General features: G+C 37.5%; 1 protein-coding gene across 6 annotated transcripts in view; it reads left to right on the top strand.

The window, feature by feature from the left end:
• Nucleotides 1-9,672, top strand: part of DGKB (diacylglycerol kinase beta) — a 654,153-nt gene extending 644,481 nt beyond the window's left edge. For all 6 annotated transcript variants that reach the window (XM_024129270.1, XM_024129254.1, XM_024129247.1 and 3 more), the window contains one exon: nt 8,749-9,672. In XM_024129270.1, coding sequence (XP_023985038.1) covers nt 8,749-8,856 — 108 coding nt within the window. In that variant the 3' untranslated portion in view covers nt 8,857-9,672. The remainder of the gene's footprint in view (nt 1-8,748) is intronic.
• Nucleotides 9,673-12,865: the final 3,193 nt, after the last annotated feature.

The following is a 12,865-nucleotide window of genomic DNA, read 5'->3' as shown; positions in this document are numbered from 1 at the left end:
TTCTCTGTCTTCTCATTTTGTTTAACTTACTGTGTTTGGGGTCTCCTTTTCACAGGCTGCATGTTCATAGTTCCTGTTGTTTTTGGTATCTGCCCCTTGTGGGTGAGGTTGGTTCAGTGGCTTGTGTAGGCTTCCTGGTGGAGGGGACTGGTGCCTGTGTTCTGGTGGGTGGGGCTGGATCTTATCTTTCTGGTGGGCAGGACCATGTACAGTGGTGTGTTAGGGGTTTCTGTGAAGTTATTATGATTTTAGGCAGCCTCTTTGCTAATGGGTGTGGTTGTGTTCCTGTCTTGCTAGTTGTTTGGTATGGGGTATCCAGCACTGGAGTTTGCTGGCTGTTGGGTGGAGCTCGGTATTAGCACTGACACAGAGATCTCTGGGAGAGCTCTCACCGATTGATATTACATGGGGATGGGAGTTCTCTGGTGGTCCAGTGTCCTGAACTTGGCTCTCCCACCTCGGAGGCTCTGGCCTGACACCAAGCCGGAGCACCAAGACCCTGTCAGCCACATGGCTCAGAAGAAAAAGGAGAGCAAAAGAAAGAAAAAAATTAATTAATTTTAAAAAGGAAAGAAATATTTTAAAATAGAAAATAATAATAAATTTTAAAAAGAGAGCCACAAAACCAATAAAGAAATCCACCAATGATAACAAGTGCTAAACACTAAAGTAAGAGAAACATAAAAATCAGAAACAAGTCAGTCGCAGACAGCAAACCCCAAGTCTACAGTTGCTCCCAAAGTCCACCGCCACAATTTTGGGATGATTTGTTGTCTATTCAGGTATTCCACAGATGCAGGATACATCAAGTTGATAGTAGGGATTTAATCCACTGCTCCTGATGCTGCTGGGAGAGATTTCCCTTTCTCTTCTTTGTTCGCACAGCTCCTGGGGTTCAGCTTTGGTTTTGGCCCCACCTCTGCATGTATGTCACCCTCAGGCATCTGTTCCCCACCCAGACAGGAGGGGGTTAAAGCAGCGGCTGATTAGGGGGCTCTTGGTCATTCAGGCCAGGGGGAGGGAAGTTTATGGTAGTCATAATTGGAATGCAGGGCCAGCCTGTGGTGGCAGAGGCCGGCGTGAGTTTGCAGCAGCCTGAGGCGCTCCTTGTGTTCTCCTGGCAGTGTTGTCCCTGGATCATGGGACCCTGGTAGTGGCGGGCTGCATAGGCTTCCAGGGTGGGGGGTGGTGTGGATAGTGACCTGTGCTTGCACACAGGCTTCTTGGTGGTGGCAGCAGCAGCGTTAGCGTTTCATGCCCATCTCTGGGGTCCGAGCTGATAGCCGCGGCTTGCGCCTGTCTGCGAAGCTTGTTTAGGCAGTACTCTGAATCCCCTCTCCTCGTGTACCCCTGAGCAATGGTCTCTTGCCTCTTAGGCAGTTCCAGACATTTTCCTGGACTCCCTCCCAGCTAGCTGTGGTGCACTAGCCCCCTTCAGTCTGTGTTCACGCAGCCAACCCCAGTCCTCTCCCTGGGATCTGACCTCCGAAGCCTCAGCCTCAGCTCCGAACCCCCACCCGCCCCAGTGGGTGAGCAGACAAGCATCTCAGGCTGGTGAGTGCTGCTCGACACTGATCCTCTGTACGGAAATATCTCAGCTTTGCCCTCTGCACCCCTGTTGCTGTGCTGTCCTCCATGGCTCCACAGCTTCCCCCCTGCCCACCCCCAGTCTCCACCGGTGAAGGGGCTTCCTAGTGTGTGGAAATTTTTCCTCCTTCACAGCTCCCTCCCAGAGGTTCAGGTCCCATCCCTATTGTTTTGTCTCTGTTTTTTCTTTTTTCTTTTGCCCTACCCAGGTACGTGGGTATTTTCTTGCCTTTTGGGAAGTCTGAGGTCTTCTGCCAGCATTTAGTAGGTGTTCTGTAGGAGTTGTTCCACGTGTAGATGTATTTTTGATGTATTTGTGGGGAGGATGGTGATCTCCACGTCTTATTCCTCCACCATCTTGAAGGTCCCCTCATTGTTAATTTTTTTAACACTCATATCAAAATAATATGTGCACATTAAAAAAAACAGAATGTATAGTGTTCCAAGAAAAACGGCTAGCCTCTCTCCCATCATTTCTGTGTCACCAGGTCCACTCTTGATTCTTTGGCTGTCTCTTCTGATTGTTTACTGCATGTCTGTAAACAATCTGCTTTGCTGTAACTTTTTTGACTTAATAGTTTCAGGTATATTCTACTTAATTTATGCTATAGAAAGTGGTTTTTAATACTGTTACATTACTCCATTTAACTCTTACTAATAGTTAATATGTACTGAGTGATTTTTATGTGGCAGGTAACATTCTAAGCATTTTGTGTACATTGATTCATTTAGTCCTTACAAGAAACCAATGAAATGGACACTATATTAAAGTCTCTATAGTATTTTTTTTTAATGGAACTTTATTTTATTTATTTATTTTTGGCTGTGTTGGGTCTTTGTTGCTGCATGCGGGCTTTAGTTGTGGCGAGCGGGGGCTACTCTTCATTGTGGTGCACGAACTTCTCATTGCAGTGGCTTCTCTTGTTGCAGAGCATGGGCTGTAGGCACGCGGGCTTCAGTAGTCGTGGCACGCAGGCTCAGTAGTTGTGGCTCATGGGCTCTAGAGCACAGGCTCAGAAGTTGTGGCGCATGGGCTTAGTTGCTCCATGGCATGTGGGATCTTCCTGGGCCAGGGCTTGAACCCCTGTCCCCTGCATTGGCAGGCAGATTCTTAACCACTGTGCCAGCAGAGAAGCCCAAAGTCTCTACAGTATTGATGAGGAAAATGAATTATAGTCATCTGCCCAAAGTCTCCAGATAGGAAGTGGTGGACCCTGGCAGTCTGATTGTTAACCAGTATGCTGTTCTGCTTCTGAAGAAAAATTTTATTTAAATCAGTATAAAACATGTAATGACTGAGATTATGAAAATGTTGTCAATTGTAGAACCAAGTACTGTCACACAATTACATTTTCTTTCCTATAAAGCTTTCATAATCTCTTTTTTCTTTGTAAAGTCATCATTATAATAATTCTCATTTTCTTAAAACTACACCGTATCAATTAATCTATTATCCCCACTCCCTTCTTTATATGGCAGAAGCCCTTCCCTGCAGGTTTCTTGCTAGGTTTCTTGCAGATCTCTCATCCTGGGTCTCAGTTGGATACTCTTTTTGTTGTTATTCTTGTTTTTAATAAACTTAATTTTTACAGCCCTTTTAGGTTCGCCATAAAATTGAGACGAAGGTACAGAGATTCCCCATATACCTCCCACCACCCGACACACATAGCCTCCCCACTAGCAGAATTCCCCACCGAAATGGTATCTTTGATATAATCAATGAACCTACATTGACACATCATAATCATCCGAAGTCCATAGTTTGCACTAGGGTTCACTCTTGGTGTTGTTCATTCTATGGGCTTGGACAAATGTGTAATGTCTTGTATCCATCATTAGAACATCCTAAAGAATATTTTCACTGCCCTAAAAATCCTCTGTGCTTCATCTATTCATCACTCTCCCCCATAAACCCTGGCAACCACTTATCTTTTTTCTGTCCCCATAGTTTTCCCTTCTCTAGAATGTCATATAATTGGAATCATACAGGATGTAACCTTCTCACATTGACGTCTTTCACTTAATAATATGCATTTAAGTTTCCTCCGTGTCTTTTCATGGCTTGATAGGTCATTTCTTTTTAGCACTGAATAATATTCCTTTGTCTGGATATACCACAGTTTACATATCCGTTCACCTACTGAAGGGCCTCTTGGTTGCTTCCAAGTTTTGGCAGTTATGAGAAAAGCTGCTGCAGACATCTGTGTACAGGTTTTTGTGCAGATATAAGTTTTCAACTTTTTTGGTTAAATCCCAAGGGTGCAAACACTGGATCATATGATAAGAGTATATTTAGTTTTGTAAGAAACCTCCATACTGTCTTCCAAAGTGGCTGCGCCATTTTGCATGCCCAGCACCTGTGTATGGGAGTTCCTTTTGCTCTACATTCTCACCAGTGTTTGGTGTTGTCAATGTGACCCTCTGTTTTTTTAATCTTTCTTAGCTCACACATCTGTTCTGCTGGAGAACACCCTCAAATATGTTTTAAAGGACATATAAATGGTAAACTCTCTAGATCATTTTATGAATGAAAGTATCTTCATTGTACCCTTGCATTTAATCAATCCATTGACTAAGTATAGAATTCTAAGATAAAATTAACTTTTCTTCTGGGGTTTGACGGTGTTTCTCCATTTTCTTCTACCACTCATGTTTTTGAGAAGCTTAATGCCATGCTGATTTTTATTTTTCTGTAAGTGACCTGTTTTTCCTCTCAGAGAGCATTTAGAATCTTCTTTATCTCACTGTGCTTTGAAATTTCAAAGTAATATTTATTTGAGCTGGGCAGGACAGGGGTCAAAATTTGAGGGAAGGTTCTCCAAAGCACTAATTGACACAAAAGTGCAGAGGTGGGAATTAACAAGGAGTGCTTGGGAGATTTGAGAGTCAGCCTTCAAAACCCAGCTCTTGCACTTACCAACTTGAGTGGTGTAGTGCAAGTTACAGAACCTAAGTTTCTGTCCTGTATTGTAAAATAAGGGTGTTGACACCTACCTTCCAGGGTTGTTGAGAGGGTAAAATTAGATAATATATTTAAAAAATTATGAAAAAATATTCTTTTGATATTAGGTATGAGAATTCCTTGAAGATAGAATAGATCCACCATTATTCCGATCTTATCAGGATGCTTTGATAAGCACTTGCTTCGGTAGATGTGTCACTCAGGGACTGGGTGTTAAGTAGGGTGTTCCTATCACATGAGGAAGAAAAATAACTACTCTTCACAATGAAGAGTATTAGGAATATTTGATGCTGAGAGACAGGGAGCTAGGAAAGAAAATAACAATGAGCTGGGCCAAATACTGCTTGGAGAATGAGTGCAGGAAGACCTTCCAGTCTTCCTCAATTTTAGTTGGACTAAAAGTCTTCAGAGAGAATACAAAAGTCTAGTGGGACTAGACACTGTTCACCGTGTACTGTAAGATATAAACCTCTCTTCTATCCCTTTTAGGACATCATTTTTCAGTTCTATGTTCTTTGATAATATTACTTTTATGGGAGTAGACTTCTGTCAAGAGCCACTCAAAGAGCTGGATGAAACAGGTAGCATGTGAATAATGTGTGTAAAGCACTTAGCATAATACTCAGCACACAGTAAAAGCCAAATCTTGTTATTTTTATTCTTGTTATTATTGGTCATATTACAATTATGAGGTGGAGCTGTCTATCACACCGTGCAACCCTGACAATGTCATAGAAACAAGAAAACTGTGCCTTATAATCCTTCATCTGGTTTCTATATGTGAATTTTTATTTCATATTGAATAATTATAAAACTGAAACTGAAATCAATTTTTTTCTGTTTATATTTTTAGATGTGTCCAATCTTAATTTGAAATAGGAAGATAGAAGTAGAAAGAGTCATGAGACTTTTGCTGCTGTTGTTTTCCAAAGGAATAGATGATAAGTAGAAATGAAGAGTTCTTAATAGAACATCATTCTAATTCTGACAGTATCTATCTTGCATTTTTAGCAATGCTCTTTGACCTTTGTACAGCCATTCCAGCTCCTAGGAGCCCCATCACCATTGCTTATTAGTGCCCACAATTCTCTCTCAATTATAATCTCAGGTTCTCTTCCAAACTAAACAGTCTTGCAAACTGCCTTGCCCATAGCTGGTGCTCCATAAATATTTGATGTATTGAGAAACAACTAAGAAGTAACTACCTGACTCTTAAAAAAATGGAAACACTCAAAGAGAACCTAATGTTTGGTTCATGTTTTCAGATTGCTGAGACTTAATATAATAAAATCTTTGGGGTTTAAAATCTGCTCCTTACTCCGTATTGTTTTTCTTGTAGATAACAGGTTCTCAAAAAAAGTAGTAATAAAAATATAACGATGTGGAGTTGAAACAGGCATCTGAGTCAGTATCCCATGCCTGGTGAGGTGCCCTTAACCAGGTTCCCCCAACACGGGCCATCTGAACCTAAATTATACTTAAGTCTCTACAGCTTTCTGAAACCTCACCTGGACTTTCTGTGACTACAGTACCAACAGTTCACTTGGACTGGAATTTTTCTCATCCTTAATGGAGTAGTTTTTGCTCTGCTCAAATATACAAAGACCTATAATTATCTGATGACATAATGTATGCAAAGAGCCTGGATACATACTAGACATCTCATGAGTGTGAGTTTCCTCCATGTAATCTCCCCTAAGAGGAAAACAGCCAATTGTTTCTCATTTTTATGAATAACAGACAGAAAGATGTAGATTGCATTTTGTACGGAAATAATGTTAAATTAAAGAAAGAGTTGTGTACCTTGACCATAGGCGTGCTTAAACAACCAAGAAGATAGATTACAGATAATTTTAAAAATAGGACCATTATCCTGCTTTGAAACTATAACCTAGAATTCGAATTAGTCAGTAGTATGGATTAAGGGTCGCACTGTGTCAAGAGCACTGAATGAGATACTGTGCTATTTTTCAAAAGAATAGCAACATGTGATTTCTTTAAAAGGGATTGTTAATAAAAAGATAGCTATGATCAAACAAAATCCAAATAACTTAAAAAATACAAAGGGCAAACAAAATCTCATACACAATAAGTTGTGGTATTTTGGCTATGCTTTGTCATAAATTGATGCTAATCTTTTGTAAGTGACTAGAATGATATATTTCTTCCAACATCTTAACAACAATAATTTGTTAATAATGATCTTGTTTTCCAAAAGGCCCTAATATTATCATACCCTCTAAAGGACTTAGTCCAGCAACTGTGAATCAGAAATCTTTATTTTTTTACCTTAGCTACTTACGTTCTGTTTGAATCTAAGGTTATAACATAAGTAATATGTGTTAACTGCCTCATCAGGTACTCATTTTAAACTGACATTTTTGTATAAAAAGTTTCATTTTTATTTTCAGCATTAAAGAAAATAGTGCCTTTCTGCTTAGCCTTGTATTTCAGCATCTATAACACTATTGAACGTGCTTGTTAAATTTCTCTTTCTTGACTATAATTTACTGGGGGGAGAGATTGTGCTTTGTCTGTTTATTCGAGGTTCATGGTACAGCGTCTGAGGCATAGTAGGGGCTTGATACATTTTGTGAAATGAATAAATGAGTGAATGATGGTGTATTCGGTTTTATACTCTAGAGGAATATAAAATCAATGGCATAAGGTAGGGCGTAATCTAAAAGTGAATTATTAGGAGAGAAAATCTGGTAGAGATCTTTTTCAGTCTACATAGATAGGTGCATTCTAGCATCTTAACTATCTGTCTATTGATTCCCCAATTCATAAGATAAGCAAAATAAAATAAAATGAAATCAGATATCCAGAGAGTTTGAGGCTGGTTTAGCCTGGTGGCCTTTTACAGGTGCAATTTATTTTTACAGTACAAAGAATACTGAATCTTCCCAGAATAACCTGATTCCAACAGAGTTAAATCAAGAGTTGTTCATTTATCCTGATTTTTAACATAGTTCTGTCTTTCTAGACTGTGAAGTAAATCTCCATTTCCCAACAGCCCCAGTGCCGATTTTAATGATCCTGTCCACGTGACATCCACTTTTTTTTGTTTCATTGCTATTAGTCAATGACAAGTGAAGGATATTCATTTTAACTTGAAAATGTCAGCTATGCACTTTAAGAGATATATTTTTGCAGCTTTTAATGAGGTGGTGTTTCTTTTTGAAAGAAATACTCTTCTCTGATGCGGGTGCTGTGCTGCTGACAACTGATATTTAATAAGCGATGGTTCTTATATTAGTCGCATTTCTCTAAAGAAAATGTCTCAGATTGCTTTTGAAAAACTCTTAGCGTCACTAGCCCAAAGGCAAGATGTGACCTTTTTATTACATAATGAGAATCATTTATTATCTTACAATGTATCTTAAAGTCACAGACAAAATGCCACTTTGATAATTGCTTTCAATTAGCTTTGAGCATAGCATATATTCATAAAATGTCTTCTCTAATTTAGGCTTGAATTAGAGAAAATTGCAGACATAATCTACTTTAAGGTTGTCTCATTTAAGGTGATTCGTAGTTTTATTTCAAAGAAATCAAAAAGAGTAGCTTTAGAACAGTCTCTCAGAATGTTTTAAGCAGGCTTTTCAATATTTGATTCTATTCTATTACCAATTAATTAACAAATTAGAAAGCTAGTTCATCATTTCTGACCTTTTATGCACGTTAACTTTTGACTTTCATTCGTAATGATTGTTTTGAAATTAAGCCTTGCAGTTCATATTGAAAGAGAATCTGATTAGCAGAGTAAATAAGGCTTGCCTTGATATCAAGTACATCTTGATGTTGGGCTATAACTGGGATTCTGAATACTATAATGGTGCAGCCTTTCCTATCTTAAGTAAATAATACATAACTAATGGTCAATAAATTATACTAGATAATCACATGGCATGAACAAGGAATTTGGGGGTGTTATTACAAGTGAGGTTAGAAGTAATATGATATTTAAAATGTAATTTCAATTAATTTCTTGGTAGCACCCTGAGCATTGGAATATAGTTTAAATACATACCTTATCTTCCTTAAAGATATTTTTGAAATAATAGAAACTCTGAAATTACATTGTATACTTGTGTTGTCTCAGTAATTCAGGGGATATTATTAACCTTAAGAGAGATTCTCAGAAATTGGTGTTATATATGGAGATTACTCTACCCTCTTTCTCTTTTTTTCCCTAGATAAAAATTATGCACAAGAACCAAGCCCCGATGCTGATGGGCCCTCCTCCCAAAACCGGGTTGTTCTGCTCCCTCCTCAAAAGAACAAGAAACCGAAGCAAGGAATAATCCTGTATCTTTTCATTCTTAGAGATTTAATTAGCATCATTGGGCCATGGAACACTTATGCTGGAAATCGTTGAACAATTTCAAGTCTCCTGCTCATGCAAAATCATGGAATTGGTTTAACAGTTTTTGTTACTGAGCTAATGTAAAATCCAGCTATTAGAAAATTTAATGTCTCAGTTTTTATGAGCATCTTTGCATGAAGAAAGCAGAGGTTTACATGAAGTGATACTGCCTATTTTTGTTGCATGCATTCCCATAAATTTTTGGGTCTCCTACCCATTCCTTCTCCAATTTCCATTTACTAACCTGTAAAAAAAAATCTGTACAACAAAAAAAGGAAATATCACGAGAAATGTGATTCCAGTTATTAATAAGCACTACTTAATAATGCTACAATAATCATAATTGCAGATTGCTATACTTTTCCCTTTAGAATCAAACAGTATATCAATGATCTTTGACCTGTGAGTTGAGGAGAAGCTTTTAATTGAAAGGTTTTGTTAAATAGTTGTCTACTTGCTGTATCTAAGTAGTTTTTCTTCGACATCTTGATGCTTCTGAGTGGAATTTAAGATATCAGGTATAAAGTATTCTTGTGCTAAATGTAGGAAGTGGTTTTTAGTTTGTTTAGTTTTGTTTTTAATTCCAGACATAAGTGACAACATGTTACTTGGCAGTAAAGTGTGTTAACATGGCAAGCCTTATTCCCTTCTGCATGTGAATTTAGAAGAAAATTCTTAATCACAACAGTAACCAAATAGATGTTTGAAACTATGTGCCTAATAAACTGTGTTTCCCACCAAAGATTCAGAAAAAGATGCTTCGACAGAAATGGGTTAATGCATAATTAATTAAGCATTGTGGAGAAAATCTATGGTTCTAATGTGCAATTTTGTGATGACTAAAACTCTGGAAGAGAGTGAATTACCCATTAATTATAATAAAAATTCTCACTTTTCACAGACAATAAGCCGTACAATGCAATCAAAGCTCAATGGCTGATTTCTTGCTTTTTTGGTCATTTATAAGTATAGACGTCTGTAATTTTTAATGGATCAGTTAAGTACACTTGAGAAAGTAAATGATTGTATCAGTTCCTTTCTAGTATAAATTGATACCTGTAATAATATTGAGCTCATTGAAGCTAATCATGCATGCATTTGCACCCTCCCCCTCACCTACTCTACTCCCATCTCTGTGACATTTCAAATATTTATTTGGAAATACGGCCCAGATTGTTGTTAAAGTATTTCATGGCATGGGTGGATTCTCTGATTGTTTGAAGAAATTATGGAATAGTATTTTTTAAGTGTTTCATTAAGCCTACGATATAAAATGAAATGCTATTCTGAGCAGATTTGGTATTGTTCATTCATATTGACCTGCATCTTATCATTGTATGTTTTATGTTTTCAAACACGCCATAAGGAAAACAAGTGCTTGAAGTGCATGATTTATTAGTTTCTCTCTCCACTCTGCATTAAAGTGCTAATGATTTATCAGTTCTATTTTTCTATTGATTCATTCATCTTTGAATTACAAATAGCATTTAGTGATTCTGTTGAACATAATCCTGAGCATGGATTTATGGATTTCAAGTGAAATTGCTATAATTTTTGTTCTTTGATTTGAAGACTCAACTGAATGCTGTTATATAAAATAGCAACCCTCAAGCATTGTGCTATAATGGAAGATTATGTATAAAGCATATTCTTTTAGTGTTCCAGGAGCATTGGATGGTAAATATCAATCAACAATAAGTTTAATTGCTTTGAAAATAAAAGCTTTTGAATAAATTAAGACATAATTTAACATTCTCAGGAAAATTATCATTACAATTGCAAATGTAGCACAGCAATCACTTGCCCTAGTATAATAAAAAAAAAAGTTATTTGGCAGAGCTGTAATCAAGACCAGAAGAAATCTCAAAGCAGTAACAAATGCATTACTGATGTAATGTTACATAACACACACATTGATTTTGTGTATCTATGGTTACAGGTAATAAATATTTTCACATAAATTAACAAAATTTTCTACAATGGGCAGGCAGGCTTTGTGTCAAAAACATATTCTGAAGCCACAAATTATTTTACGTTCAGTACAACATACAGTTATTTCTTGGCTACCTTTTATAGTATATAGTTTGAAGGCAGCAAGTTTGTGAATCATTTTTAACAATCTGTGCCATGAAAAGCTGTTGAATAGACAGTGGGATGAGAGAAATCAAACAACCGGCCTGTAAGACTTCAATAGTTGAAATAATGGGATGCAGCTTTACTTCATTGTAGCTATATTATAATTAGTGATAATCGTAGTTACATTTTCAGTCAGTAGGATTCATTGGTACCAATAATAAATGTTCAAATAGGAATCAAATTTTACTTTTCCCAACTCATTTTCTAAAGATACTGATGAGCTTGCCCTTCGAGTACACTACTCCTGGGGTTTGGAAAGTAGTTTTTAAAAACCTACTTTGATGGTTTTGAAATCAGAGAAGGTGTTCTCCCCATTTTTATGACAGCTTCAAGTGAAGGATATATATTTTAAGAAAAACTCCAAACTGAAAGCTCCATGGTATATAGGAATATTAAATAATATTAGCTTTGTAAGATGGAAGCTTTTCTTACGTGTGTGTGGGTGAGTGTTTGCGTTGTTGAGTCAACCTCTTTTAAATACAGTAGATATAGTTGTACAAAGTTTTAAGTGGATGAAGCTTTTGAGTAAAAATTAAACTGGGATCGCAGGGGTCAGAGGAAAAGGGGAAAAGAGATATGCACATTGCTAAACATTGCCATACACTGAGGAGATAAACAGAGATTCCAGAATAAACCTGGATATCTATGCTTCTAACAGGAAAGGAGGTGTCTGTGTAGATCCAGGAATTTTAAAGGACATAAATGTATTTCTCCACTTACATGTGTATACCATGTGTATCTGGCGCTAAGAGTGCTGGTCAATTTATTGTGGCAGGAGAAGATATCTGGAAGAAAGTGAAGAAAACAGAATTTTTAAAGTTTTTATTTTTTAAACAGTTTATGTGATTATAGCCAGAATAAAGCAAAAGACTCAGATGTTTAGTGTATTCTACTGCAGGGGGAAATTCAAATCCAATGAGAATTAATGAATGACATATTTTTTTGCATTTTGTTCTTTTTTCCTTGTTTAGGAGGATGGGAAACAACTGCAGTTTTCAAGGAAGAACCTGTTTTGAATCTCAGACTGTATTCTACTTGAATAAGACGAAACTTATGACTCCATTCCTTTTTGTGTCAAAGTTAGTTTGTTTTTAGTTGGTTATTAAAAGGACAATGTACCTTTCTTGGCACATATTAGCCCAAAGAGCTATTCATGTACACTACATATGTTCTAAATTAAAATATTAAGCCCTTGTAATATATGTTGAGGATGTAAAATTTAAATAAATAGACAGAAACTTGCAGAAGAACTTTTATTTTGTGAAATGCAGAAATCATCCCTTAAATCTCTCAGTTAAAGTGCATTCTATTTAAATAAAGTTTGAATAAACTCACATTGAAAGGATTCTATACATCTGTATTGCGCTTAAAAACATGGAATTCATTCCATTATACTATCTTAATTATTTTCTCAGAAAGTGTTATATACAGTATCCTGCTTTTTTGAAATAAAAATGTTAACCATTCAGTTGTGTCATTCCTTACGACCATTTTGCCCTGATTTTTTCCGTTAAATGAACTCCCCAAGCAATTGACAGTCAGTCTACTCCAGTGACTGTCTGGGGTAGACTGAATATCTACTGAATATCCAGTGGGGGTACCAGACAGACCACCTGTCTTTTGTCAGAGAGAAAGGAGTCTGGGTATTTGGGGGCCGAATTTGTTGTCATTAAGAATCAAACCGGGCTTCCCTGGTGGCGCAGCGGTTGCGCGTCCGCCTGCCGATGCAGGGGAACCGGGTTCGCGCCCCGGTCTGGGAGGATCCCACGTGCCGCGGAGCGGCTGGGCCCGTGAGCCATGGCCGCTGGGCC

The sequence above is a fragment of the Physeter macrocephalus genome, chromosome 5 (assembly GCF_002837175.3).
Source record: "Physeter macrocephalus isolate SW-GA chromosome 5, ASM283717v5, whole genome shotgun sequence".
NCBI lineage: Eukaryota > Metazoa > Chordata > Mammalia > Artiodactyla > Physeteridae > Physeter > Physeter macrocephalus.
The sequence above is the reverse complement of the archived record's forward strand: the minus strand, read 5'-3'. Positions and strand labels throughout refer to the sequence as shown.